The 25,952-nt window shown below is 37.9% G+C and overlaps 1 protein-coding gene across 1 annotated transcript in view; it reads left to right on the forward strand.

The window, feature by feature from the left end:
• The window catches only part of cdh23 (cadherin-related 23), a 256,259-nt gene extending 232,835 nt beyond the window's left edge, over window positions 1-23,424 (forward strand). Inside the window, exons 37-68 of the mRNA XM_067386032.1 lie at window positions 510-731; window positions 1,802-1,921; window positions 2,003-2,183; window positions 2,353-2,486; window positions 3,674-3,883; window positions 3,961-4,068; window positions 4,177-4,279; window positions 4,623-4,748; window positions 5,780-5,983; window positions 7,281-7,739; window positions 8,049-8,165; window positions 8,530-8,754; window positions 8,920-9,089; window positions 11,146-11,283; window positions 11,374-11,493; window positions 12,357-12,534; window positions 13,083-13,294; window positions 14,644-14,838; window positions 14,957-15,070; window positions 15,592-15,721; window positions 16,504-16,767; window positions 17,788-17,949; window positions 18,054-18,310; window positions 18,436-18,533; window positions 18,880-19,000; window positions 19,081-19,160; window positions 19,392-19,432; window positions 19,554-19,614; window positions 20,118-20,247; window positions 20,417-20,539; window positions 21,061-21,171; window positions 22,286-23,424. Coding sequence (XP_067242133.1) covers window positions 510-731; window positions 1,802-1,921; window positions 2,003-2,183; window positions 2,353-2,486; window positions 3,674-3,883; window positions 3,961-4,068; window positions 4,177-4,279; window positions 4,623-4,748; window positions 5,780-5,983; window positions 7,281-7,739; window positions 8,049-8,165; window positions 8,530-8,754; window positions 8,920-9,089; window positions 11,146-11,283; window positions 11,374-11,493; window positions 12,357-12,534; window positions 13,083-13,294; window positions 14,644-14,838; window positions 14,957-15,070; window positions 15,592-15,721; window positions 16,504-16,767; window positions 17,788-17,949; window positions 18,054-18,310; window positions 18,436-18,533; window positions 18,880-19,000; window positions 19,081-19,160; window positions 19,392-19,432; window positions 19,554-19,614; window positions 20,118-20,247; window positions 20,417-20,539; window positions 21,061-21,171; window positions 22,286-22,624 — 5,253 coding nt within the window. The 3' untranslated portion in view covers window positions 22,625-23,424. The remainder of the gene's footprint in view (window positions 1-509; window positions 732-1,801; window positions 1,922-2,002; window positions 2,184-2,352; window positions 2,487-3,673; window positions 3,884-3,960; window positions 4,069-4,176; window positions 4,280-4,622; window positions 4,749-5,779; window positions 5,984-7,280; window positions 7,740-8,048; window positions 8,166-8,529; window positions 8,755-8,919; window positions 9,090-11,145; window positions 11,284-11,373; window positions 11,494-12,356; window positions 12,535-13,082; window positions 13,295-14,643; window positions 14,839-14,956; window positions 15,071-15,591; window positions 15,722-16,503; window positions 16,768-17,787; window positions 17,950-18,053; window positions 18,311-18,435; window positions 18,534-18,879; window positions 19,001-19,080; window positions 19,161-19,391; window positions 19,433-19,553; window positions 19,615-20,117; window positions 20,248-20,416; window positions 20,540-21,060; window positions 21,172-22,285) is intronic.
• The last annotated feature ends 2,528 nt before the right edge of the window (window positions 23,425-25,952 follow it).

A 25,952-nucleotide genomic window follows, 5' to 3' on the forward strand; every position in this document is an offset into this window, starting at 1 on the left:
TGTATTAGGTGGCAAGTTGGGCCTCACCAGCATGGGGCAAAGGGCATAAAGTATTGATACAGATACCTTCACTAAAATAATATGTTTTGAATAATGTCTAAGTTAATAACTGTTCAAAATAATCACTTTAGCAAAGTTTGCACTGTTTTCCACCTATAAGCGCAGTTTGCACTATTAGTGCAGAATCAACTTTGCGCAGCTACCCGCAAACGTGTCAAGGATCAGGCAAATGTCCACGTGCATCTCAAAAAGCGGATGTTTAGGAAAGTGCTGCGACACGTTTTTGTGCCATCTAGTGGTTTAGAGGAAAATAAAATCAAATGCGCCTTTTACCCCTGTGTGCCTTTAGCCCTGCTGTACATAGGTACAGCGGGGCTAAAGGCGCACCGGGGTAAAAGGCGCATATATATATATATATATATATATATATATATAATCTGTCCTGTTGGATTACCCTACTTATTACTGTAAAATGTTAAAAAGTATTTAATTCACATGTGTTTCCACAGACATCCACCACTGTGTGGGTGAATATAATTGATGAAAATGACAATGCACCTGAGTTTCCGGAGGAAGAATATGTGACAGAGCTCAGAGAGGGGCCAAACACTGTAGGAGCCATCATCGCCACAGTTACTGCCATCGACCCTGATGAAGGTCTCAACGGAACCATCCGTTATGCCATCTCCAGGGGCAACCTGGCCCAGACGTTCCAGATCAATAGCATAACGGTGAGGCAGTCAGAGAGCGACAGGCAGGAAACAAGGACTGGTTTAGACACACTGATGTGTTTGGTGTTATTGGATTATTTTACTTGCTGCGTTTGTATTTTCTTAGAAAACCTTGAAAATTTCAGGGAATTTTTTAATAATGTTATTTGGAAAGGTTACGGTTTAAAAATGTAAGAAATCCCATCAGCCTGCTTGGCCAAATGTGAATTCTTTTTGAATTCATATACTTAGAATGTGCATAGATAACTAATTTGCATAATAACCCGAGAACACAACACCTGATCGTATCTGAGCCTGGAAATGGCAACATAAGTGTGAACGTAGTGCAATGCTGGCAAAGACTGAAAAAGAAATTTTGTTTTTTAAACGTGGTCAAAAATATTGTGATATTTCGCTCTCAAATATGAAAATAATACTACATAGGCAGTGAAAGCATGATATTTTAATGTCAATCAAAGCAAAATATAAATTGATTTAATTTTTAAAAATTATTTGTGTTCAGTATCCTGTTTATTGCACTATTGCTCAAAAGTTTTTGGTTAGTAAGATTTTCAAAATGTTTTTGAAAGACATCTCTTCTGATTCTCAAGGCTACATTTATTTGATCAAAAATACAAAACGGTTTTATTGCGAAATATTATTGCAATTTAAATGAACTGCTTTCTATTTGAATATATTTTAAAATGTATTTCCTGTGATCAAAGCTGAATTTTCAGCATCATTCCTCCAGTCTTCAGTGTCACATGATCCTTTAGAAATCATTCCAATATGCTGATTTACAATATGCTCAAGAAACATTTCTTCTTATTATCAATGTTGAAAACAGTGCTGCTTAATATTATTGTGGAAACTCTTAATACATTTTTTTCAAGATTCTTTGCTAAATAGAAAGTTCAAAAGAACAGCATTTATTTGAAGTAGAAATCTTTTCTAACTTTTGATCAATTTAATGCATCCTTGCCAAATCTTTCAAAAAAGACTTGATAGCTCACAAATGACGGTGTTTCCTGAGAATGATCCTCCACTGCTGTGCGTGTTCATTGTGTGTGTGTTTTTGTGTGCGTTCACAGGGTCAGATTGTGGTCTTTAGGGAACTGGATTATGAGATCAGTAGTGGTCACTATGTGTTGACGATCACAGCCACAGATCAGTGTCCTATACCTCAGTTTAGACTGACCTCCAGCACCACAGTGAGTTCACGTCTACTACGCACACATTTATAATCCTCATGATTCCTTTATATCACACTCACACACTGTCCTGTACCGCAGGTCCAGGTGAATGTTGTAGACGTGAACGATAACGCACCCATCTTCCCGAGATCATTCGAAGGTCCGTTTGAAATCACAGAGGGTCAGCCGGGTCCACGTGTCTGGACCGTTAAAGCCACGGATGCTGACTCTGGATCCAATGGAAAAGTGGAGTACAGCATCACCGCAGGGGACCTGAAAAGTGTGTGTGTGTGTGTGTGTGTGTGTGCGTGTGTGTGTGATGGACAGCTGATTCTGTTCCAATCAGAAAAAGTATTAGTGTTGATATTTGTTGTGTTTTTTGTCTGTGGTAAAAATGTTTTTATTCCTTTCTATCTGTCTTTGTTTCTTTCTGTCTCTCTTTTTCCCAGATGAGTTTGTAATTTCATCAGTTGAGGGAGAGTTGAGAGTGAGGAGAGATGTAGAGCTGGACAGAGAAACTATCACATATTACAACATCACCATTACTGCCAAAGATCTGGGAACGCCAGCGCTCAGCGCTACGGTATGCACCCACACACACATCTCAGTTCATAATCTTCTACTACGCACAAAAGTATGAACTGGGAAAGTACATACTTTTGAGTATGTGGAAATATACCAGTATTGGGACACACTAAATTGCGTCTTGACACCACAAACCACTTTGCATTTGTGTTTATAGTTAAGCTAATCAAACTAAATTGCACGGTTGATCTAAATAAAACTGAAATCGCGATATGGCTCAGTGCAATCTTCCAACCACAAAGGCTGTGATTTACTTTAAAATATGCACTGCGTGTTTCAGAGTGAATCTATGGTGCGATTCGCGGATTCATGGTTTAAGGTTTGAAAATGAAGAAAATAAAATTATTATTAGTTATTAGTACTGAAACTTTAGAGTTGTGCTGTAAAATAAAATAATTGATTATATTATTGTTTAAAATCATTATACTATAAATAAAATACTATAGTGATATTAATAGTAATAATAATATTTAAAGAGTTCGTTCACCCAAAAATGAAAATTCTGTCAATAATTACTCATCCTCATGTCGTTCCAAATCTGTTAGACGTCCGTTCAACACAAATTAAGATATTTTTGACGAAATCCAAGAGGTTTTTTTATCCTCCATCGAAAGCTACGAAATTACCACATTCAGTGTCCAGAAAGGTATTAAAGACATCATTAAAATATTCCATGTGTCTACAGTGGTTCAACCTTAATGTTATGAAGCGACGAGAATACTTTTTGTGCGCAAAAACAAAACAAAAATAATGACTTTAATAATGAAGTTTTTATGTTTTTAATAATAATTATTATTATTATTTATTTTAATTTTTTTTTTTATTTTATAGTCATATATACACTTCTTGGCCAAATTGTGCAGCCCTACAAACGAGCACAGCAAACCTGGAGCATTTTTATCACAATTTTCATTAGAAAAATCACAATTAGATTTTTTTCCTGAAATCGCGCAGCTGTTTTCTTTTCCATTCTTTACCGCAGTTAAAAATACTGAAAGAAAATCCCTCAAAATCCTCGTCCGTAGGCAAAATTAGTCCATGAAGCATGCACAGATTCAAAATATCAAAAAGAAATAGAATATATTTCAAGCCACATTAAATCTAATCTTGTATATGAATTAGTAAGCAATGAATCACTTACATATTTCCCATAATTCATGTGGTGGCTTTGTTTTTCTGTATCAGGTGGTAGTGGGCATTCAGGTGTTGGACATTAATGATAACGACCCCATCCTGCTTAACTTACCGTATAACACCAGCGTGAGCGAGGGAGCACCGATTCACACCTCCATCACTCAAGTGCGGGCACAAGACTCTGACAGCGGCCGCAACGCTCTCCTCACGTACAGCATCACTGCCGGCAACACTGATGGAGCCTTCTACATTAATGAGACGGTAAGAGACATTAGCACAAAAACAGCAGAGGGAAAGAATAGATAGTAATGTACAGACTGATGTGCTCTTCCCTCCAGTCAGGTGTGGTTCATGTGAACAGGCCGTTGGACAGAGAGAGAATGGCTGAATACAGCCTCACCATCACCGTCAAAGACAACCCAGACAACCCTCGCATCGCACGCAGGGTAAATACCATGACACAAAACAGCATATCGGGGTGAATATCTGTTTCACAGACTGTGAATATCACGACCAGGTGAACACCGCAATGAGACTCTTTTCTCTCTTTTTAGGACGCAGAGTTGTTGGTAGTGACTGTGCTGGATGTGAATGACAACAGGCCCATCTTCACTCAGACCAGCTACAGGGGCGAAATCAGTGAAAATTCGCTCACAGGTACCAAATGTTCTCACTAACCACATCCTGATTCTTACAAATGAAAGACTGCTTTGACTATATTGTCCCTTCAAAGAAAGGTAAGAAGCTTTTTTTTTTTTTCATTAATGATGAAACGACTTCAAAAGCAGCTCTACAGAAGATAATAGTGTCGTCATCCAGCTCAATTCAGTTCAAGTTTTGTTCTCATCAGAGAGTGTCAGCGCAGTCAAATTGATAATATTTGACTAATATAACATAGACTGAGGAGAAATAAATACAAGATGAATACTCATTTAACACCATCAGATCAAACAATATCTCCAAACTTCCCTCTCTCTCTCTCTCTCTTTCTGTCCATCAGGCACCACAGTGTTGATTCTGAACGGCCCTGTTCTAGCAGAGGACAGAGACATTGGGATGAATGCAGTGGTGAGGTATCGTCTCCTGGGAGCCAGAGTGGACCTCTTCTCTATAGACTCCCTCACAGGTCAGAAGTTCAGGACAGATGTTAGGGGTTGTGTTCATTTTGTTTTCCTTCAGGGTTTCTATTTAAGGCCTTAAAGGGATAGTTCACCCAAAAATGAAAATTCTATCATCATTTACTCACCCTCAAGTTGTTCCAAACCTGTATGAATTTCTCTCTCCTGCTGAACACAAAAAGAAGATATTTTGAAGAATATGGGTAACCAAACAGATGATGGTCCCCATTGACTTCCATAGTCTGGAAAAAAAAATACTATGGAAGTCATTGGGGACCAACAACTGTTTGACAACAAACATTCTTCAAAATATCTTCTTTGTGTTCAGCAGAAGAAAGAAATTCATACAGGTTTGGAACAACTTGAGGGTGAGTAAATGATGACAGAATTTTCATTTTTGGCTGAACTATCCTTTTAAGAAATCTTTTAAAAAAGTAGTTTCAAGATATAATATTAAGAGACTAATATTAAGTTCAACGGATCACATTGATGTAGTATTTTTTTTCTGTTTATGATAGTTCATTGGTTTCTACTGACTTATTTTTAATTTATTGAACATCACCAAACAAAATAGAGAAAGCAATAATAACTGTTTTCAAACATGTTTCCCAAACATTGCCCGTCTGCCATTGGTTGAAAAACAGACACGAGTCAGTGTTGCTATGTCATCTTGGTTGGGATGCTCGAAAGAACAGAGCAATGTGTTTTTTTTTACAGTTAACATTTTTCAGTAGACTTATAGGTGTCTCTGCATATTAAATGGAGAAAGTATTTTAACATCAAATGGATTTCACCTATAATATGATATTTTTTTGAAAAGTTGATCTTAAATTTGTTCTTTTCTCTTTTTTTTTTTACACTGAAAATGTCTTACATTTAATACCCTTTAACATGCAGATACTTTTTTATTTCTGTGGTGGCAGATGTACATGATAACAGTCCTCCCACCTCTGAGTTACACCCACAAGTTTCTTGTAATTGAGCACCACTCCCACTCATGACACATTCTCTCTTCCACCCCCTCTCTCTCTGTCTCTAGGGGTGGTATCAGTGCGTGGGGGTGCTGTGCTGGACAGGGAGGCTTTCTCTGTGCCGCGGGTGGAGCTGTTTCTGCTCGGGGAGGATGTGGGAGGTTTAAACAGCAGCGTTCCACTCACAATCACTATCCTCGACATTAACGACAACCCACCTGTTTTCAGTCCATCCAGTTTCACTGTACACCTGCCAGAGAACAGCCCCACAGGTGAGAGAGACTGATGGAGCTGGATTAACTGGTAGAGGAACTAGTTTAATCTTGTTTGTTGGTCCCTATTACAGTATAATGGGAGTGGGAGTGTGTGTTATTGTTATTTTAATAATAAATTAATATGTATGTAATAAATATAATAATTTTAATAATAATATGTAATATTTAAGTTAATATTTATAAGTAATGTATTATTTATTTATTATTTATGAATGTTTTTAATGTATACAATTTCATTTACACATCACGTCACTTCACTTTCACTAGTTTATTGTGTAAATACGGTTATAATGTTATAAATATAAATATTACATGAAAAACTGAAACAAAAAACGAAATTTGGCTATTAACCTGAATAAATATGTTTAATTTGAAGTAATAAAATTACTAAAAATAGAACGACAAAAGCACATAAAATATTTATTAAAGAGCCTCTGAAAATATAAAAATATTAATAAATAATATAATTGTATATAAATAATAATACAATAATAAATGAAGAAATATCAGTGTCCTATTGATTTTATAATATATATATATATATATATATATATATATATATATATATATATATATATATATATATATATATATATATATATATATATATATATATATATATATACACACACGGTATTTTTAATGTTTTTAAAAGAAGTTTTGTCTGCTCAACAAGGGTGCATTTACTTAATTAAAAATACAGTAAAAACAGTAATATTGTGAAATATTATTACAATTTAAAGTTTTCTATTTGAAAATATTTTAAAATGTAATTTATTCTCGTGTTGGCAAAGCTGAATTTTCAGCATCGTTAATCCAGTCCTCAGTGTCACATGATCCTTCAGAAATCATTCTAATATGTCAATTTGCTGCTCAAGAAACATTTATTGTTTACAATTGTACAAAATATTTGTGTACAATATTTTTTTTTTCAGGATTCTTTGATGAATAGAAAGTTCAAAAGAACAGTGTTTATCTGAAATCTAATCTTTTGTAACATTATAAATGTCTTTACTGTCACTTTTGATTGATTTAATGCATCCTTACAGAATAAAAGTATTAATTTCTTTATTTTCTTTTCAAAAAAAAAAAAAAAAAATTCTTACTGACCCCAAACTTTTGAACGGGAGTGTGTATATATATATATATATATATATATATATATATATATATATATATATATATATATATATATATATATATATATATATATATATATATATATACATGCATACATGCATACATGCATTCATACTACTGTATTAAAGGTGTGTTATGTTGTGTGTGTTTTCAGGTGTGGTAGTAACACAGCTCTCAGCGAGTGACGCTGATGCCGGCTCTAATGGTTGGCTGCAGTATAGGTTAGACACTGGTGCTCAAGACCGTTTCGTTGTTGACGCTCTCTCTGGTGCAGTTCTGGTCGGCAATGCTACACTGGACAGAGAGGAGCGTAGCTCGTACCGTCTGGTTGTCATAGCAACTGACCGAGGCACGCCCTCTCTCTCGGGGACGGCAACGTTATCTGTTGTTCTAGATGACGTCAACGACTCTCGTCCTCGTTTCATACGGCCTGTACAGACGATCAGCGTTAACGAGTCAACTCCACCTGGAGAGGTCGTAGCTACGCTCACCGCCGAGGACCCTGATCTACGACCCCGTCTGGAGTATTACATCATCTCTGTGGAAGCAAAGGATGATGGGAATAATCCAGTGGTTGGGCTGCAGCAGTCGTTTGGGATTGACTTTCACACAGGCAAGCAATAATTTCTTACAAACTATGTTATAACACATTTTTTCTTGCTCTTTCAGCCCTCTGAGACGTCACAGAATAAATCCCTCACAACAAAAAACTCACGTAACTTTGCCTCAACAGAGGATGTGATTGGATGACTGAACTAACCAGTGGATTAGTTTCATTGCACAGCATCTCAAATGTTGGTTTGATCATTCTGATATTCCTGAGACGCTAAACACTATACGCTTTTATTAATAATCTATTTTCTATGGATAAAATTAACACTGTTGTGCTCTATTGTTTTAATATTTGTGTCCATCTTCTCAGGTGCTGTGTTTGTACGAAACCCCTTGAACCGAGAGCTGGTTGCCACTTTTGAGATCATCGTTTCAGTGCATGACAACGCTAGTGATGTTATTGATATGTCAGTCAGTGTACCTAACGGTAAGAAAGATCTTTCTGTCTACTTTATTTTTTTCTGTCTTTCCCTATTTCCTGTTTTCTTCTCTTCATCTATTGAAATTTTTTCTCCATTTAAGAACAATCATATTGCAATCTTTTTTTTTTCTTGTCTTGCTTCTATTGAGAGAACTAGCATGTATTCTGTATGCTGGATGACATGTCCCCACCAGTCCACAACCCTAACCCTAGCTTGACCAACAATGTTAACTGGTTTTGCCAGAAAAACCATGGTGGTTACCAACCAGTTTGATTGTTATCCTTCCTATGGTTTCCATAAACTTAAACCAGCCTGGCGATAATTATTTGCTGTTTCTCCAACTCCTTTAAATTTTATGTCTCTCCACAGCCAAATTGACCATCAACGTACTGGATGTGAATGACAACGCTCCTCGTTTTCGACCTTTCGGGGTGGCAAACTTTTCCGAGAGGATTCTGGAGGGTGCTGTGCCTGGTACCACACTGCTGTCAGTGACGGCTGTTGATCCTGATAAAGGACCCAATGGACAGATCATCTACCAGCTCCTGCACCTGCCCCGTGGAGACTATATAAGACTTGAAGACCCATCTACAGGTTGCACATTTGCATTTCTGCAACCTTTCTATTGACCAATCAGTGGTCTAACTCTAAACCCAAAAAGATTGAAATTTGAAAAATGGGTCAATTTTATAAAACATCTTGCCGATTTAATTTCATCCAAACTAAATTGCGGATGTCTTTCAATATCACTATCCACAGGTAAAATTGTGGCCAATCGGACGGTAGATTATGAACAAGTGCAGTGGTTGAACTTCACGGTGCGTGCTCAGGATCACGGCACACCTCCTAGCTTCGCTGAACTTCCTGTCTATCTGCGCATTGTTGATGTCAACGACAACAACCCAGTCTTTCAACAACCTTTATATCAGGTATATCAGCACAGACCAGAGAATCAGGCTACTTTTTCCCAGTTGTATTCAGGAAGCATTTTAATTCTGATGAAACAGTCTGAGACTTTAGTGAAAATGCTTCTGTGTTGCTTTTTGATAACTTAATGCAACATTTTAATTGCATATGATATTATGAAATGTTAGTATTAGGTATGACCAATGTCACTGATATGCTAGATCTACACTGTGTTCCAAATTATTATGCAAGTGACATATGGAAATGGAAATGGAAACCCTACTTAAAGAGGTTGTTCCACATTATTAAGCAAGTCACAGTTCTCATGCAATATGGGGAGGAAGAAAGATCTTTCTGAAGATGAAAAGCATGAAATAGTGCAGTTACGTAAAAGGCATGAAAACAACTAATATTGTGTGAAAAGTGTATGTAAATTATCAAACTATCATAAGATCTGTGAGTGACTTAGATCACAGCAGAATTTTTAAGGAAAGTTAGTTGTATTAAAAGTACAGCTATAAAAAAAAGCCGGTGTTGAGCAGCAAACAGGTATTTGAAGCTCCTCGTGTCTCTGGAGTCTAAAGAACCTCTCCATGCTGGCTGGCAGTTGTGCGTAAAGTTGCATTTTAGCCACCTCTAACCAAACCTCACAAAGAGAAACATTTACAGTGGGTTTAGAAATACATAAAGACTCATTTTTAAATAGTTTTATTCACTGACGAATGCCGTACTACAATGGATGGTCTAGATGGATGGATTTCTGGATGGTTAGTGAATGGCCACCATGTTCCAACAAGACTGAGACATCAGCAGGGAGCTGGCGGGTGATGATTTGGGCTGGAATATTGGGAATTGAGATGAAAGGTCCCTTTAGGGTCTCTGAGGGTGTCGAAATGACTTCTGTAACATATGTGGAAGTCAAAACTGGCCATTTTCAGCTTTGGTATAAAAGGAAGGACAATGCCTTCTGAAATACAATGTACTATGCAATATCCCATGCAGCAAAAAACACCACAGCAATAAAACTGTTTGAAAATGTATTTCTACACCCACTGTAAATGTTTCTTTTTGTGAGGTTTGGTTAGGGGTGGCTGAAATGCAATTTTGCACATAACTGCCAGCCTGCATGGAGAGGTTATTGAGACTCCAGAGACACCAGGAGCTTCAAATACCTGCTGCTCAACAATGGCTTTTTTTTTTTTTTTCTGGCCTTTTAATACAATTAACTTGTTTGACAGAAACTTTAAGCCTTTATCTGACTGAGTTCTGCTGTGCTTTAAATCACTCACAAATCTTATGATGAAGGTCCATAATCTCCATTCACTTTTCACACAATATTAGTTGTTTTCATGCCTTTTGCACAACATTGCACCATTTCATGCTGTTAATCTTCAGAAAAATCTTTCTTCCTCCCTATATTGCATGAGAACTGTGACTTGCTTAATAATGTGGAACAACATCTTTAAGTAAGGTTTCCATTTATCTAAGTAGGCCTGGCAAACTATCTAACAAACCTGTCTGAGATTGATACCAGTTATCTAAAAAGATACAGAGAAATAAAACAAACACTTTCTTTGAAAAACTAAAATCTAAATGTTTATTGTACTGAAATCCCACTGATATGTCACTTGCATAATAATTTGAAACACAGTATAGAAATAGTGCAGAAAATATTCCTTTTGCATTTTATGTCATGCTTCACATTTTTAAAAAATGGTATTTTAAATATTTTCAATATTGTTTTTGAAAACTATGTTAAAATATTTTTGTGGAAAAAAAAAAATGTTGCACGGTTTCCATAAACATTTTAAGCAGCAGAACTGTTTTCAACATTGATAATAAGAAATGTTTCTTGAGCAGCAAATCAGCATATTAGAATGATTTCTCATCATGTGACACTGCTGCTGAAAGTTCAGATTTGCTATAACAGGAATAAATAACTTTTCAAATTGAAAATTGTCATTTTAAATTGTAGTAATGTTTCACAATATTTACTGTATTTTTGATTAAATAAATGCAACCTCGGTGAGCATACAGTAAGACACTTTTAAACCAAAGTTTTGGTGTTTGTGTGTGCAGAAGTCCATTTTTGAGGATGTTGCACTCGGCACCATTATTGTGAGTGTGAGTGCGACAGATGCTGACTCCGGCCTATTCTCTGTCATTGAATACGGGCTAGTGGATGGAGAGGGCAAGTTTGGCATCACACCCACAACTGTAAGTGCATAAGTGTGAAAACAAAGCAAAGACAAAAAGAAATGTCATGCATAATGTTTTATATTTAATATTGATGTCCTTTGTTATCAGGGTGACATCTACATCCTGTCTGCCCTGGACAGAGAGACCAAAGACCGCTACACTCTCACAGCCTATGCCAGGGACAACCCTGGTGGCAGCCCCAACAACCGCAGAGAAAACTCTGTCCAGGTATGGATGAGATAATTAAAAATATGTGAAATTGTGCCCATTTTATTGCATCCGAAATCATTTGAACGCTTTTCACATCACAATTTTGACCTCCAAACACAAAAGTAGGAACTTGGAGGCAGCATAAGTTGCCCTTTTAAGCTACTGAATAAAATATTTTTAGATCTGGCTCGTTCATCTTCTCAGTGTGAAATCAACATTCAAACAACCTGTTCTGCAAACTGCAAAGGCTGTTGATCATAGTTGACCACAGGCACATAAAAGAAAATCCAAACATGGACAAAATTCTTGAGCAAGAGAGACCATGACGCAGACAAGGTGGAGTCTCCTTCACTTCCAGTTCCTGTTTAAGAAGGATATGAAGAGAGTGTCAGCTGTGCAAATGAGGTTTCACAAGACTTGAAAATCGTGAGTTGGCCGAGCGTTCAGCTCACACTTCCTCTATTCACACTCTGATGGTACGAGGAAGTGGGAAGTATAGAAGCAAAACAAGCAGAAAATCAAAATATGGTTCAATGTACAATGCAAACGTTACATAATATTTAGGAAGTATTTAAAGCACCAAATGCGAGTAAAATGCACCAAATCAGCTTTGGTGAGTCCAGTTGGCCAGTAACTTTTTGGGAACTGCATCATCATTATTGAATTGTTGTTTTGCTGTATCCCCAACCAGTGTTTAGATATCAAACTCTCGTGTAAATGTTTTTGCATTTTTTTGCACAGAACATTTCAGTTTCATGTGAGCAGTCTTGCATGAGCTGACCTCAGATACTTGGCAAAACAACCAAAAGAGTTTTGTTTTGGTACTCCACCTTTAACACCTCTGTACCGGATCTCTGAACTTATGTTTCTGCATCTCTCAGGTGCAGTTGACAGTGATGGATGTAAATGACTTCCGTCCACGTTTCTCAGAGAGAGTCTTCACCACTAGTGTGTTTGAGAACGAGCCGGTTGGTACGTCGGTGATCACACTGAAGGCCACTGACCTTGATGAGGGCGAGAATGCATTACTTACCTACAGTCTGCAGGGCCCTGGAGCGGGTACAACACACACAGACATACAGAAATATACAGTAGTCAACATTTGAAGTGGATCGAAAAAGTTCATCAAAGTTGTCCTAAGAGGAAGGTTTTAGGACATCTTTGATGAAAGGTTTTGATCCACTTCAAATGTTGACTACTATAGATACATGGGTTGTGCAGAATTCAGAATTGAAGAATTGTCTCTCTTTTACTGTAATTCATGAGCCGGAGTTTGAATCGAATTAGCACACGGGATGTTGAAATTAAACTTTTATGTATATAATTTATGTAATTAATAATAACTTTAATAATTATAAAACATTATGTGCTGTGTAACCTTGAGCAGTTACATTTCAGTTTGTTTCTTTTAAATTTATACCACTAATACTATTTCCTTAAATTAAATTTAAAATGCTCCTTCTTGTTTTTACCTTGATTACAATTCAAATTCAGGAAATGAATTGGAAAGGAAAAGGCATTTTCAGTTCAGTTTTGATGTAGATTTGGATAAACCCACTTACGGCGTTTGACGTTGCTGCTGATGTCTCTTCCTCTTTCTATTATAGATGCGTTCTCTCTGGATCCTGACACTGGGCTGATTCGCTCCCTGCGGTTACTGCAGAGTTTTGAGAGGTTTAATCTGACTATGGTGGCGACCGATCATGGCAGACCTCCCCTCTGGGGCACCGCCAGTCTTCAAATCACTGTCATAGATGTCAATGACAACAGGCCTGTCTTTGTACGGCCTGCCAATGGCACTATCATGCACATACTAGAGGTGTGTAACGGTGAAAAACCAGTCACTCATTATTTTTATTACTAAAGCATGTTTTCATCAGCTATGTTTCCTTTCACCTATTTTAATGCAATTTTGGGATATCACATAAAACAACACTGGATGGAAACGGCAAGATGTGCATCATTTATAAAAAACGTATGTGCTCAATTGAGGCTGATCAATTTATTATTCAATAAAAAAGACATAAACTAGGATTTACAGAATAAATCCCTCACAACAAAAAACTCACGTAACTTTGCCTCAACAGAGGATGTGATTGGATAACTGAACTAACCAGTGGATTCGTTTCATTGCACAGCATCTCAAATGTTGGTTTGATCATTCTGATATTCCTGAGCCAAAGTCTGTCATCAGAATGATTTGGTTTAATTCCCTCACAGAGTTGTCTCACATGATTGTGTTCCCAAACACCAGGCCTTACTGCATTTTGTCTGCATACTCTGAGACCCATTAATTTATGATGTAGGAAAAAAGAGCAACAGTGACATCCACCAATTGCAGCAACTTCTGTTTTTATTACAGATACAGTATTTTCTTGAACACTTTGGATGGAAAAACTGCTTTATTCGCGAATGTTTTATGCGATATTCCTATTTTGTGCATAAGTTTAAATTCGCAACTTTGGATAGAAACATAGCTATTGTTTTATTGTAATTCAAGGCAAGGTTCCTCACTCATCTTATAAAGTACAACTCAACCACTTTGACGTGTTCTCAGCTATTCCTTCATTTATCTTTGTGCTGCTAAAGAGAGTGAGAAATTTAATTGTGAAGCCCTTTACTCCGTCTCCAAGCCCAAGTGATGAAACCAACCCCAGTGTCTCAGAGGTGTTAGCCATAGTGTCATAGCAGATAGTATTTTGAGTATTTAAAGAAAGTAAATGCTATCTTCAAGACAATCTAGAGAGTGTGGTGCATCTGAAACTGCATTCTGAGTATGTACTACGTTTGAATGTGAATTTACAGAATCTCACCAGCTGTTTTTCAAATACTATTTTGTATTTGGACATGATACTCTTTTTCACATTCTACATAGTAGGGAAGTATTCGATTTCGGATGCAGCGTTGGATTGGATCGAAAAGTACTAAACAGACATATTTATGCATCAAACAACAAAGAGATTCCCTGCTTGTGATTTTGACTGAAATCTCCTACGTGGACAAATTTACAGGAATGAGTTCTCACTGTTTGACACTTTGACCCAAATGTGTCACATGGAGGTCTGTCGTATTTAATGCACCATATCTGGATTGGAAGAGATTGAATGACCTATATTTGGCATCATGTATGAGTGAGCATTCTCTCATGTTTTGTGTGTGTCGATGCAGGAACAGCCTCCTGGGCTGGTGGTGTATGAAGTGTTCGCCACAGACGAGGATGAGGGTGTGAATGGAGAGGTCCGGTACAGCTTCCTGCAGACTGGAGCAGGAAACAGAGACTGGGAGAACTTCCATATTGATGCAGTGACAGGAGTGATCACCACTGCGGTTAAACTGGACAGAGAGAAACAAGCCCTGTACAGCGTGAGTTTTTCTTTTATAACCAAGGCCACTGAAAAAGTTGGACTTTAATGACAAAATTCAGGACATAAACCCTCAAAAGTGGTACAATAACAATTGAAATCTCTGTATTTGTGTGTAGCTTGTTGTGGTGGCATATGACCTCGGACAGCCCGTCCCATATGAGACCATGCAGCCGCTGCAGGTGGCTCTGTCTGACATTGACGACAATGAGCCCGTCTTCCTTAAACCTCCGGTAATGTTTTGTTTTTGTTTTTTAACAGATCAGATGTCTCACTCTATTTTTCAAGTACAGACTGTAGGCCAGTTTAATATTAAAGGAGCAGTAAGTGATTTCTGAGAAATGCTGTTGAAAGTGGATCAGACTGAGCACCACCACACACTTGTAGCCAATCAGCAGCAGGGGGCGTTTCCGCTCATGATGGGCAAGAAGGAGATCTAAAGAAAGACTGTAGAAAGGGAGAGGCTGAGAGACATTACAAAAGAGAAAAGGTCAGAGGAATATCACTGGAAAAAGAAGGGTTATGATCAGGCAAGAGCTTTAGGACCCATGTTAATATTAGAGAAGCTTTCCAATGCTGGAAGAGACCTAAGCATGGAAAACAGATGCCTATGTTGAGTTGTTTCTGCTCCTTTGTTTTTAGAAATTGCTTACTGCACCTTTAAAGAACTTTTACGTCAGGAAATTTGATGCTTGGAAATTTTCTCACCACTTATTGCTTAAGTCTTGACCTCTGTGTGTTGCGTGTATTTCAGAGAGGAAGTTTGCCGTATCAGTCTCTGTCGGTACCGGAGCACTCATCTCCTGGGACTGTTGTGGGTAATGTGACGGGTGCAGTCGATGCGGACGAAGGTTCTAATGCTATCGTCTACTATTTCATCGCAGGTGCGGACACAACGTTAAACCACAAAAATGAACCCGTGTTGATGCACTTGCATCATTATACCATGTTTATCCAATGTTAGGCTCAGTTCAGCAGGAGATAAGGCGTTTATGTTTTTGGATCATGTGAACAGCCTGAATTAACATGTATCTGAGAGCCTTCTTACTGCCGAACATATTAATGAAAGAATATATATGAGGGTCAGTAAACCTAGGTCTCAAACTAACTCTTTTGATCAACTACTGGAGGTCAAGACTCTTTCTTCATAAAACGTTTCTGCCTGCAGTTTCCAATGAATTGCTCATTTTGCTCAATTTCATTGCATAAATAGAAGATGCTGAAATTCAGATTTTTGAGAAACTTCCTGTGTAAACTCAGCAGAACAATGACTGTTCAAAATAGAACACTAACATACTTCTCTTACCATACTGTAGTAAATTTGCTAAAATATGTGCAATACAATAAAGTTTACTGTGCTGAATGCAGTATCCAATCCAGTGTGCTTAACACAACCTTCCAATTAAGCATGATAAATGAACTGTCCAAAATTATAGCAATGATTTTTAATATCTCTATTAATTCATTATTTGATCAAACCGCCATCAAGACATTTTTGCACATTTGATAGTATGGCAAAAGCGTTTGCATCATTTACTATTTAAAAGAATACTATGCCATATGAAGCGTATACTGCACAGTATTCAGTAAATATTAAGGTAGTATTCACTCCATACACAGCCAGTGTAAATGTATTATTAACTACATTACTAATGTTCTTCTCTAGGAGGCGATACTGAGGGAAACTTTGGTATGAGTGTGGCAGGGGTTTTACGGGTCAAGAAAGATCTGGATCGGGAAGAAATCCCAGTGTATTCCATCATCGTTAAAGCTTCCAGTAACCGAAACTGGTCTCCTCCAAAAGGTCAAAGGTCACAGCGGGCCCAAGTGCTTGACCCGAGCCGTGACCCCACATTACAGGAAGTAAGAATCTTCCTTGAGGACATCAACGACCAGTCTCCAAGATTCACAAAGATGGAGTACACTGCAGGTAACAGATTTGTTTATCTTGATACTATTTTCAAGTTTCTTTGTTCTGTATTTAAAGTGTACAATGTGCAATGTGTACATTTTAGGAGGATCTATTGACAGAAATGCAATATAATATACATAACTATGTTTTCAGTGGTTTATAAAGACCCTACATAATGAACCGTTATGTTTTTATTACCTTACAATGAGCCATTTCTATCTACATACACCGCGGGTCCCCTTACATGTTAAATCACCATTTTGCACTGACATGTTTCTTCAATAGCCCTAAATGGACAAACTGCTCTACAGAGCACGTTTGCTTGACTGTCTACTCTCTTCTGTCTCAGACAACGACATATTTGTCCTGTTGGCCACCGTAGCTTCTCTATATTGCAATTCGCAACCTCACCACTAGATGCTGCTAAAATTTACACTCTGCACCTTTAATTATTTTTATGTTAATAATTAATCTGTATGTAATTATTTTATTTCAGTTTTCTGACTTTGGGCTTTCAATAATTTTGCATTAAATATGTTATTATTATTTGTTTATTTTTATTATTGTTTTAATCTAAAACCATCAGCTCAAATATGGGCTTTTCTTCTACTTGTAACTTTTAAACTCTTTTGGTCTTCTAATTTTGCTTTTGCTCCTCATCTAAATTTGATTGAATTTAATGTTTTCAGTCTCTGTCATCACTGTTCAAAATTGTAAAATATAATGTATTATGTATAATGTACTATAATTTCATTAAAAAGTAGCATAAATAAGTTATAAAGACATAGTAAAAAGTTATCAAGACTTTCATATAACACATAAAAATTATTTTATTTATTATTGAAATCAAATTTACATTTTAATTATTATTATTATTATTATTATTTAAATTATATTTTAATATATTTAAAATATATATTATTTTATTCTATTTTAATATAAAGCAACCCCTGGGACAACCCCTATGGTATGTCCTTATTTACATATCAAGGAAACGTGTTTGTGTTTGAGCTGTCTCTCTCTGTCTCTCTCTATCAGGTGTGGCTGCAGACGCTAAAGTTGGCTCTGATCTGATTCGGGTTCAAGCGATTGATAATGACATTGGCAACAACAGTCTTGTTCTTTATCACATTCTGTCCATCCGCTACATCAAACTGCATTCCAATGACTCTGAAGACATGGGCAACGTGTTCATCATCGGTCTGTGTGCTCTACACACTACACAAATTTCTGTTGAAATGCCAGTTTACTTAAATGCCATTTATTGAATGAGGTTATTTTTAGTGACACTTCTTTCTTTTCAGGTGAAACTGATGGAATCATTCGTACGTTTGACCTGTTCATGGCGTATGATCCGGGTTATTTTGTGGTGGAGGTGCTGGCGAGAGATCTGGCTGGACACAGTGACGTGGCTCTGGTGGGCATTTACATTCTGAGAGACGACCAGCGGGTGAAAATCGTCATTAATGAGATACCGGAGCGAGTTCGGCTGTTTCAGGAGGAGTTCATAAACCTGCTCTCAAACATCACAGGAGCCATAGTCAACACTGATGACGTACAGGTATACGTGTGTTTGTGCTGTCATTGTTAATATTGTGAGAAGTAAGATTACTAACCTGTCTGTACAAAGTAATATCCTGTCTTGGCTATGCAAAATGAGTTAATTCAGATATTTCTTTCCCATAGTTTCATGTGGATAAGAAGGGAAGAGTGAACTTTGCTCAAACCGATGTTCTGATTCATGTGGTCAACAAGCAGACCAACCGTATTCTGGATGTGGAAAGGTAAGAGTTACAAGGCTAATACATATCAAATGTGAGTTTCTTGAACTGTGTCCCAGGGGTTGCTTTATATTGAAATAAAATATTTTTAAAGCAATTAAATAAAATATTATTTATATAATACATTTTTTCTTTTCTTTTTTTGTTGCATGGTCACATTAAACTTTCTTGGAACTTTTTATCATGGTGTTATCATTTTATTTATTTTTTTTGTAATGATTCTGCTGAGAATTTGGGGCTTTTATTAGATTTTAGTTTTTTACCCTTGACTTTTATTTCACCATGACAATCTATCATAAAAAAATATGGATGATTAATTGATTCACTAAATTGATTCATTGGTTTTCAGAGTGATTCAGATGATCGATGAGAACAAGGAGCAGTTGAGGAATCTTTTTCGAAACTACAACGTTCTGGATGTTCAGCCTGCCGTGACCGCACGTGCACCTGATGACCTCACCACCTTACAGGTGTGTGTATGTGAATTCAATGTATTCGCTGTATCAAGAATACATTATATACAGAACGAACACTCTTTTATCTCTTTCAGATGGCCATTATAATCTTGGCAGTTTTACTCTTCCTTGCTGCCATGTTGTTTATCCTGATGAACTGGTATTACCGCACAGTGTGAGTACTTGTGAACAGATTATGGCATGTGTTTCGTTCTGACTGAACTGAGATTAGTCAGAGCACTTAATGCTTTTTAGATTTTTAGAGAAGATGCATTAGGTTCTCATACCACATAAGATCCTGTTCTGCCACTTGTCATGTTCACTCACTTCCTTTTCAATGCATAAACAGAGGTTATGTGTGGTTCTGCTATAAGCATTTAAGTTTTTTTGTTTGTGTTTTAAACAGGCACAAAAGGAAGCTGAAAGCAATTGTTGCCGGCTCCACAGGTAAAATGCTGGGAATGCCCCGTCCCTCCGATTGGAGGAAGCAGAGACTAATCCTCATGTTGAAGTTGGACAAATATAGCTTTGTGTTAATGTTGTTACTGTAATCTCTCTCTATCTGCAGGAAATCAGGGGTTGATGGATATTCTGGATATGCCCAACACTAACAAGTACACGTTTGAAGGGTGAGATGGCGATAGAACGATGTTGGTGATATGAGCCTTTTTGTATAGCCGCTTTTACAACCGTCAGGCCAAACCGTTCTAGTTGCTTAACCGTTCCATTCAGTGCCGATTCGGCCCAGCCGGTACGGATATGGTTTCATTTTCCACTGTGGAGAAAAACAGAAAGCGACCAATCCTGAGTGGCGACGTCACTACACGCATTCTACCAGCACTGTTCAACACGGTTAGACAACCGTGCTGAGAATTCTGGGCTGTGAACGGTTTGTAATTGTGCCATGTCAAACCAAGCTCAAGTGGAAATATACTGTTTTTTGCCATTCTTTTGGCCCAATGGTGGAAAAGCGGCTCATGTGATAACAGGGCTCCAGACTGCTAAAATGGTCACAACTGTGGCAAAGCACAACATATTCTTACTATATGTGAAAACATTCAAATATGGTCAAAATATAGTGTTGGTTATTATCTGTATCGCAATGCTTCTCTTTCTCTGTATGTGTTTATAGAGCGAATCCAGTGTGGCTGGATCCTTTCTGCAGGAATCTGGAGTTAGCTGCGCAGGCAGAGCATGAGGACGACCTTCCTGAAGACCTGAGTGACATCGCTGACCTCTGGAACAGCCCGGCTCGCACACACGTAATTCACAAAATTGACAAAAACACTGTCAAATTCATGCCATGGTGCATGTATTGTCATCACAAGAACTTAAACCTTCTCTTTGTAAAATATGGAACTGATATCTTGCCTTTGTAGAGTACTAAACTGATGTCTTGAGCTTACTAAATAGATATCTCGTCTTCTATAGGGTACATTTGGACGTGAGCCTCAGGCCTCTAAACCAGAGGATGACAGATATCTACGAGCTGCTATTCAGGAGTATGACAACATTGCCAAACTAGGGCAAATCATGAGAGAGGGACCCATCAAGGTGAGAACATGCACTACAAATCTAACATCTAACTCAAAGAGTTTATGATAAAGCTGTTAAAGGGATAGTTCACCCAAATATGAAGAATATGGGTAATGAAACAGTTGTTAGGCCCCATTGACTTCCATAGTATTTTTCCATACTATGGAAGTCAAAATATCTTCTTTTGTGTTCAACAGAAGAAAGAAATTCATACAGTTTTAGAACAACTTGAGGGTGAATAAATTATGACAGAATTTTCATTTTTGGGTGAACTATCCCTTTAAGGCTGGAGAACATAAACAGGCAAACCACATAAAATCTTTGATAGCAAACAACATGAACAAACTGAAATTTTAACATACTTCAAATGTATTTCGAGTTTACAATCATCATTTATGGTGTTATATTGTCTAAACAAGACTTTGGGACGCTGAAACAATGTGAAGTGAGATCATGTTCTTAATGAGTTGAAATATCAGTATCGTGATGAAGAATTCAGTTTATAAGACACCACATGACCAATGCTGCCATCCAATCAGGGCTCGCTGCTCAATGTGGTTCTGGATGACTACCTGAGACTCAAAAAGCTGTTTGCTGCTCGTCTGGTCACCAAATCAACCAGCCACGGTGACCAATCATCAGTCACAGAGGTGGGCGATGTGACTGGGTGCTGTGTTTGCTCTTCCTCTGCACCCCTCTTCCTCACTGCTGGCTGACTATGTCTCCACCCTGTCCTATCAATAGAAACCCTGGGTTCTCCTGCTGTCCAGAGAGATCTGTGTTCTCAACACAGTCATGTGACCCTGCTAATGTTTCCCAGGCTGTTTCACAGCGTTCTCACTGCTCTTCACTGCTTCACAGATGTGTTTGCTGCTCTCTCGTGGTGTTTCCGCTTAACCTGCTGTAAAATTGTGTTGTTCTGTTGTTAATCTTTTTTTTCTCCTTCTTCCTTACCTTGTCTTCAATCCATTTTCCACCAATTTATAATTCCATGCATCCTTCTATCTACCCATCATGCATCCATCTTTGATTGTATATGTCCATAATTCCATCCCACCATTCATGCATCCATCCATTCAAAATTGTATCCATCATTCTTTCGTTTCACCCATCATACATCCATCCACCAATCCATCCTTCCTTCTAACCACCGTCATGCATCTGTTTATCCATCCATACATCTACCAATCCATAATCCCATACATCTATGATTTCTTCCATCTATAATTCCATCCTACAATGCATGCATTCATCACTCCATCATTGCATCCATCCATTCATCATTGTATCCATCATTCCTTCTATGCATCCATCCACCTCACTGTAAATTCAATCATCCATCAACCAACCAACCAACCCATTATCCATGCTTCCATGTTTGCATCTATTTCATCCCACCCTGCATGCATTCACCCATTCATCATTGTATCCATCATTCCTTCCATCCACCTTTCATGCATCCATCTACCGATCCATAAATTCATTCAATTATCCATCATTCCATCCATCCATCCATCCATCCATCCATCCATCCATCCATCAACCAACCAACCAACCAACCAACCAACCAACCAACTATTGTCCATGTATATTTCATACATCCATCCACCAATCCATAAATTAATTCAATTATCCATCCTTTTATCCATCCATCATGCATCCATCTTTGATTGTATGTATATCCATAATTCCATGCCACCATGCATGCATGCATTTATCACTCCATTTCATCCATGCATTCATCCATCCGTTCTCCTCTCTCAGCTGATCCAAAGTGACCTGGATGATGATGACGATGAGCGTGTTGGTGTCGGAGGTCGAGGAACCCTTCGCTTCAAGCACAAGCTCCCGATCGAGCTCAGGGGTCCTGACGGGGTGCACGCGGTTCACGGCAGCACGGGCACGCTTTTGACCTCCGACCTCAACAGCCTGCCTGAAGACGACCAGCGGGCTCTGGCACGCTCCCTCGAAGCCTTGCACGCAGATGGCGGACTGTATGCTGAACGCAACGCCCGAACAGAATCCGCAAAATCAACACCACTACACAGAAACAAGGGCAGCGACACTCTGTCCGAGAGTCCGTTAGAGATCACAGAATTATGACTAGCCGAGGCCTCGCTGGTCTGAGAAAACTACAGTGTGCACGTCACTCCTGGCTCTTTGTTTCCCTGTGGTTTGGAGGAGATCTCAGGTTTGTAAGGGGCCAGGTGTGAGGAGGGGGTGTAGATGTGTGTGTGGACCGGGAACGCCCAAATCTACTTGTCAGGGCTGTTTCAAGAGTACTGAGACTTTAACCACACACACTCAAACTACACAATGAGAAACGGATGCACTCTCAGACCAGTGGAAGGCCGAACAGGGACACTAGTTTTTATTTAGTTACTTTTTCATATTTGAATGGGGCTCCAGAGAATAACATGGTGATGTTTGTCTATAATGAACAGTTTATGAGAGTAAACCTCTAGGGCTTTTCACACCACAATTAACCCTGGATTAAGCAACATTTCACACTTGTTATTTAGGAAAAGGGTTTAACAGAAGCCAGAACAGAGTTAGCATGGCAGTGCCAGGAGTATACAGTGTGAAACAGTGCAGTGATAGTCAGTATTGATGACAACAGACAAGTAATCGTAAATGAAATCATTCAAATATTCATGCACTTCATATGGCTGCCGGAAGTATCTTTTTACACCACGTTTAGTAGAAAAGTTAATATTTGAAAATGTTGAACAGTGGAGCTGGAGAGATTAAGAAACAGTATTATTTTATTTATTTTTTACTTTTTTTTTATCTATAATATTTTTCAGAAGACTTGAAGATGAAGTGTTGAAGTTCACAAAGCAGAATTGCACTATTTTCGTGCAGGCATCCTGTCCGCTACTGGTTGAAAAATTGATAGCCCCAGCCCGAGCGCACGCCGTTGGCTGATCCCAAGACAGCAACATAGCGTGGCCCAGATCCAGTCCACATCTGATACATGTGGATTACATGTGGACCAGATGTGGGCCGGATCTGGGACAACACTATATTGCTGTCAGGGGATCAGCCAACGGCGTGCGCTCGGGCTGGGGCTATCCATTTTTGTACATTGCAAGAGTGCCCACTACTGGCGGAACTTGGGCATAAGGTTTAAATGAAACGCACTAAGCCCTTGATCACTTGGAATTCACTATGAAGCTGTTATTAGTTAAACCCCTTCTCTTCTTATGAGTTTGTTTATGCACCATTTTATATGCTTATAAGTTAGCTATAAAATATAAATATAAATAAATATAGCTATAAAATCTTATAGGTAAATTAGCTGTTGGAGAAAAATAAAATTACAGAAATGAAACCAAATATCAATAGTATAAACTTTTACTGTGAATATAAGGTAGCTACAAATATTATGAGATTAAATATCAACATAACTAATATATTATACACGATTATGCGATTAATTCCCAAAATAATCAATATATCATACACTTCAGTTAAGCATGATTTGCTATGATGTCACAGTCAAGTTGAATTGTGGGATATAGAGCTGCTTGAAGTGTATATCGCTCCCTCGGTCAAAAATTGAGGGGACGAGGGTCTGTTCATATAAACTTCCCTTGTCCACTTCACAAAGTGGAATGCACTTCAAAATGGCGGCAGGGTTTTCCCGAGGGGGAAGTGCTTAGGGAAGTTTGTGAGTGCGTGTCTAAAATTGAAGTGGAACTCAACCTATATTGCCTTGTCTTTTCGAGGGATCTAACCTACATAAGACTGACCGGCTCTGCTTCAGAATATCACTGTTCTCATACTTCAAAATACTGGCGGTATCACAGTGTTTTCCAAGTAGTAGTTCTGTGATATAAATGAGCTTGTATTACGTGCATTAGGTGCCGTTCATAAAGAACTCAATATGGAGTGAAGCGGATTAGGACAGAGCAGATTTTTAATTTTTTTCATTAATCAAAATAAATTCCCCTCCCTCTCGCATCAACATCTCTTCTCTTCTCTGAAGATGTTTATTGGTGTGAGGGCGGGGCAACCTGTCACTCACATGAGATCAACCAATTGCAAACCATAACCATCCAATCAATTCGATCAATTCCCCATGGACAAAATCAAGTCCCGCCCTATTTTTTTTCTAGTTTGAGAGGCCGTTTTACTAGGATATACACATCACAATAGGGAAGAATTCTATCGCATCTTCCATTTCATCTTTAAACATTTTTTTTACTTTTCACTTTAACTTTAAGAAAGTGGATTTTAGATTGTGACTTTCCACAGATGTTTGTAAAGCAGGTTGTGTGCTGTACTTGTCTGATCAATGATATGAACAATGTGAAAAACATGCATTGAAATTTTATTTTTTTAGCCTGGGTTAACAGATAAGTGTGAAAAGCCCATCTGATATAAAGAGGAAAAGACTACAAAATAGCAAGCTTCTCTGTACCGATGTCCTTTACAGACAGGATTTAAGACTTTACAGAAATGACCTAATGAACTCTGTTTAAAAATGTGAACTTTCTTGAAAAAAAGTGGAATCTGCATTCAACAAAATGGACAAAAAGATGTTTCATGGACCAATGAGGAAACCCAGTCAGCTGACCAAACACTGTTTCCACTTGAACTTACTGAGGCCAGAGGTTTGTGTCTGGTCAAGTGAACTACAACAACACTATTCATTAAGTTTTTGCTTGAACTGAGGGACTTGTCATGCGTGTCATGGTTTTAATAAAAACGGCAGTGAAACTCGTGCTTGTAAGGTTCATGAGATGCCATAACTCAATTTGAACTTTAAAAAAGAAGAAAAGTCAACATGTTAAAATGACAGAACACTAACAGAACACTGCCACCTAAGAGGGGGGAAATTACATGTTTTTATTTTCTTTTACTTTTTTGATATATAAAAATAAAGAATACAAACGATATTTTTGGAAAAGAAAAATGCTGACCTACCAAACAGTTGAGAGTAAATGGTTGTATTTAAGTGTATTTATTTTTCAACATTTTATACCAGATTATTTAAGCGGTGTGTGTTGTATGGCATTATTTTTTTATAATCCTCTTTTTTGTAACTTTTCTTTGTCATTATTGTCTAGTCACCAGCGTTGAGGCTGTGGATGAAAAATCTTTGTGGATCTTGTTTGAATAAAGGAAATATGCAACGGTTTTGCCTCAAGGACCTGAAGATGATGATAACATACTGACCAAAGCAACAGTCGCCAAGAGGAGGGCATTCCTTTATGTATTGAAGCCCAGCAACAGGATATTAAAGAGCGTAAAGTGGCCCTTACAAGACACACGTACACGCTGCACTGACACAAAACACATCTCAGACGTCACGATACATATAGAATAATGCATTTATCGAAATCGAACTGAAAAAGATTAAAAACATCCTGAGCCCCATTAAAAAATATTGTTGTCAAAGTGCAAGACATATTTTGTTGTATAC

This window comes from Chanodichthys erythropterus, chromosome 5 (genome assembly GCF_024489055.1).
Source record: "Chanodichthys erythropterus isolate Z2021 chromosome 5, ASM2448905v1, whole genome shotgun sequence".
NCBI lineage: Eukaryota > Metazoa > Chordata > Actinopteri > Cypriniformes > Xenocyprididae > Chanodichthys > Chanodichthys erythropterus.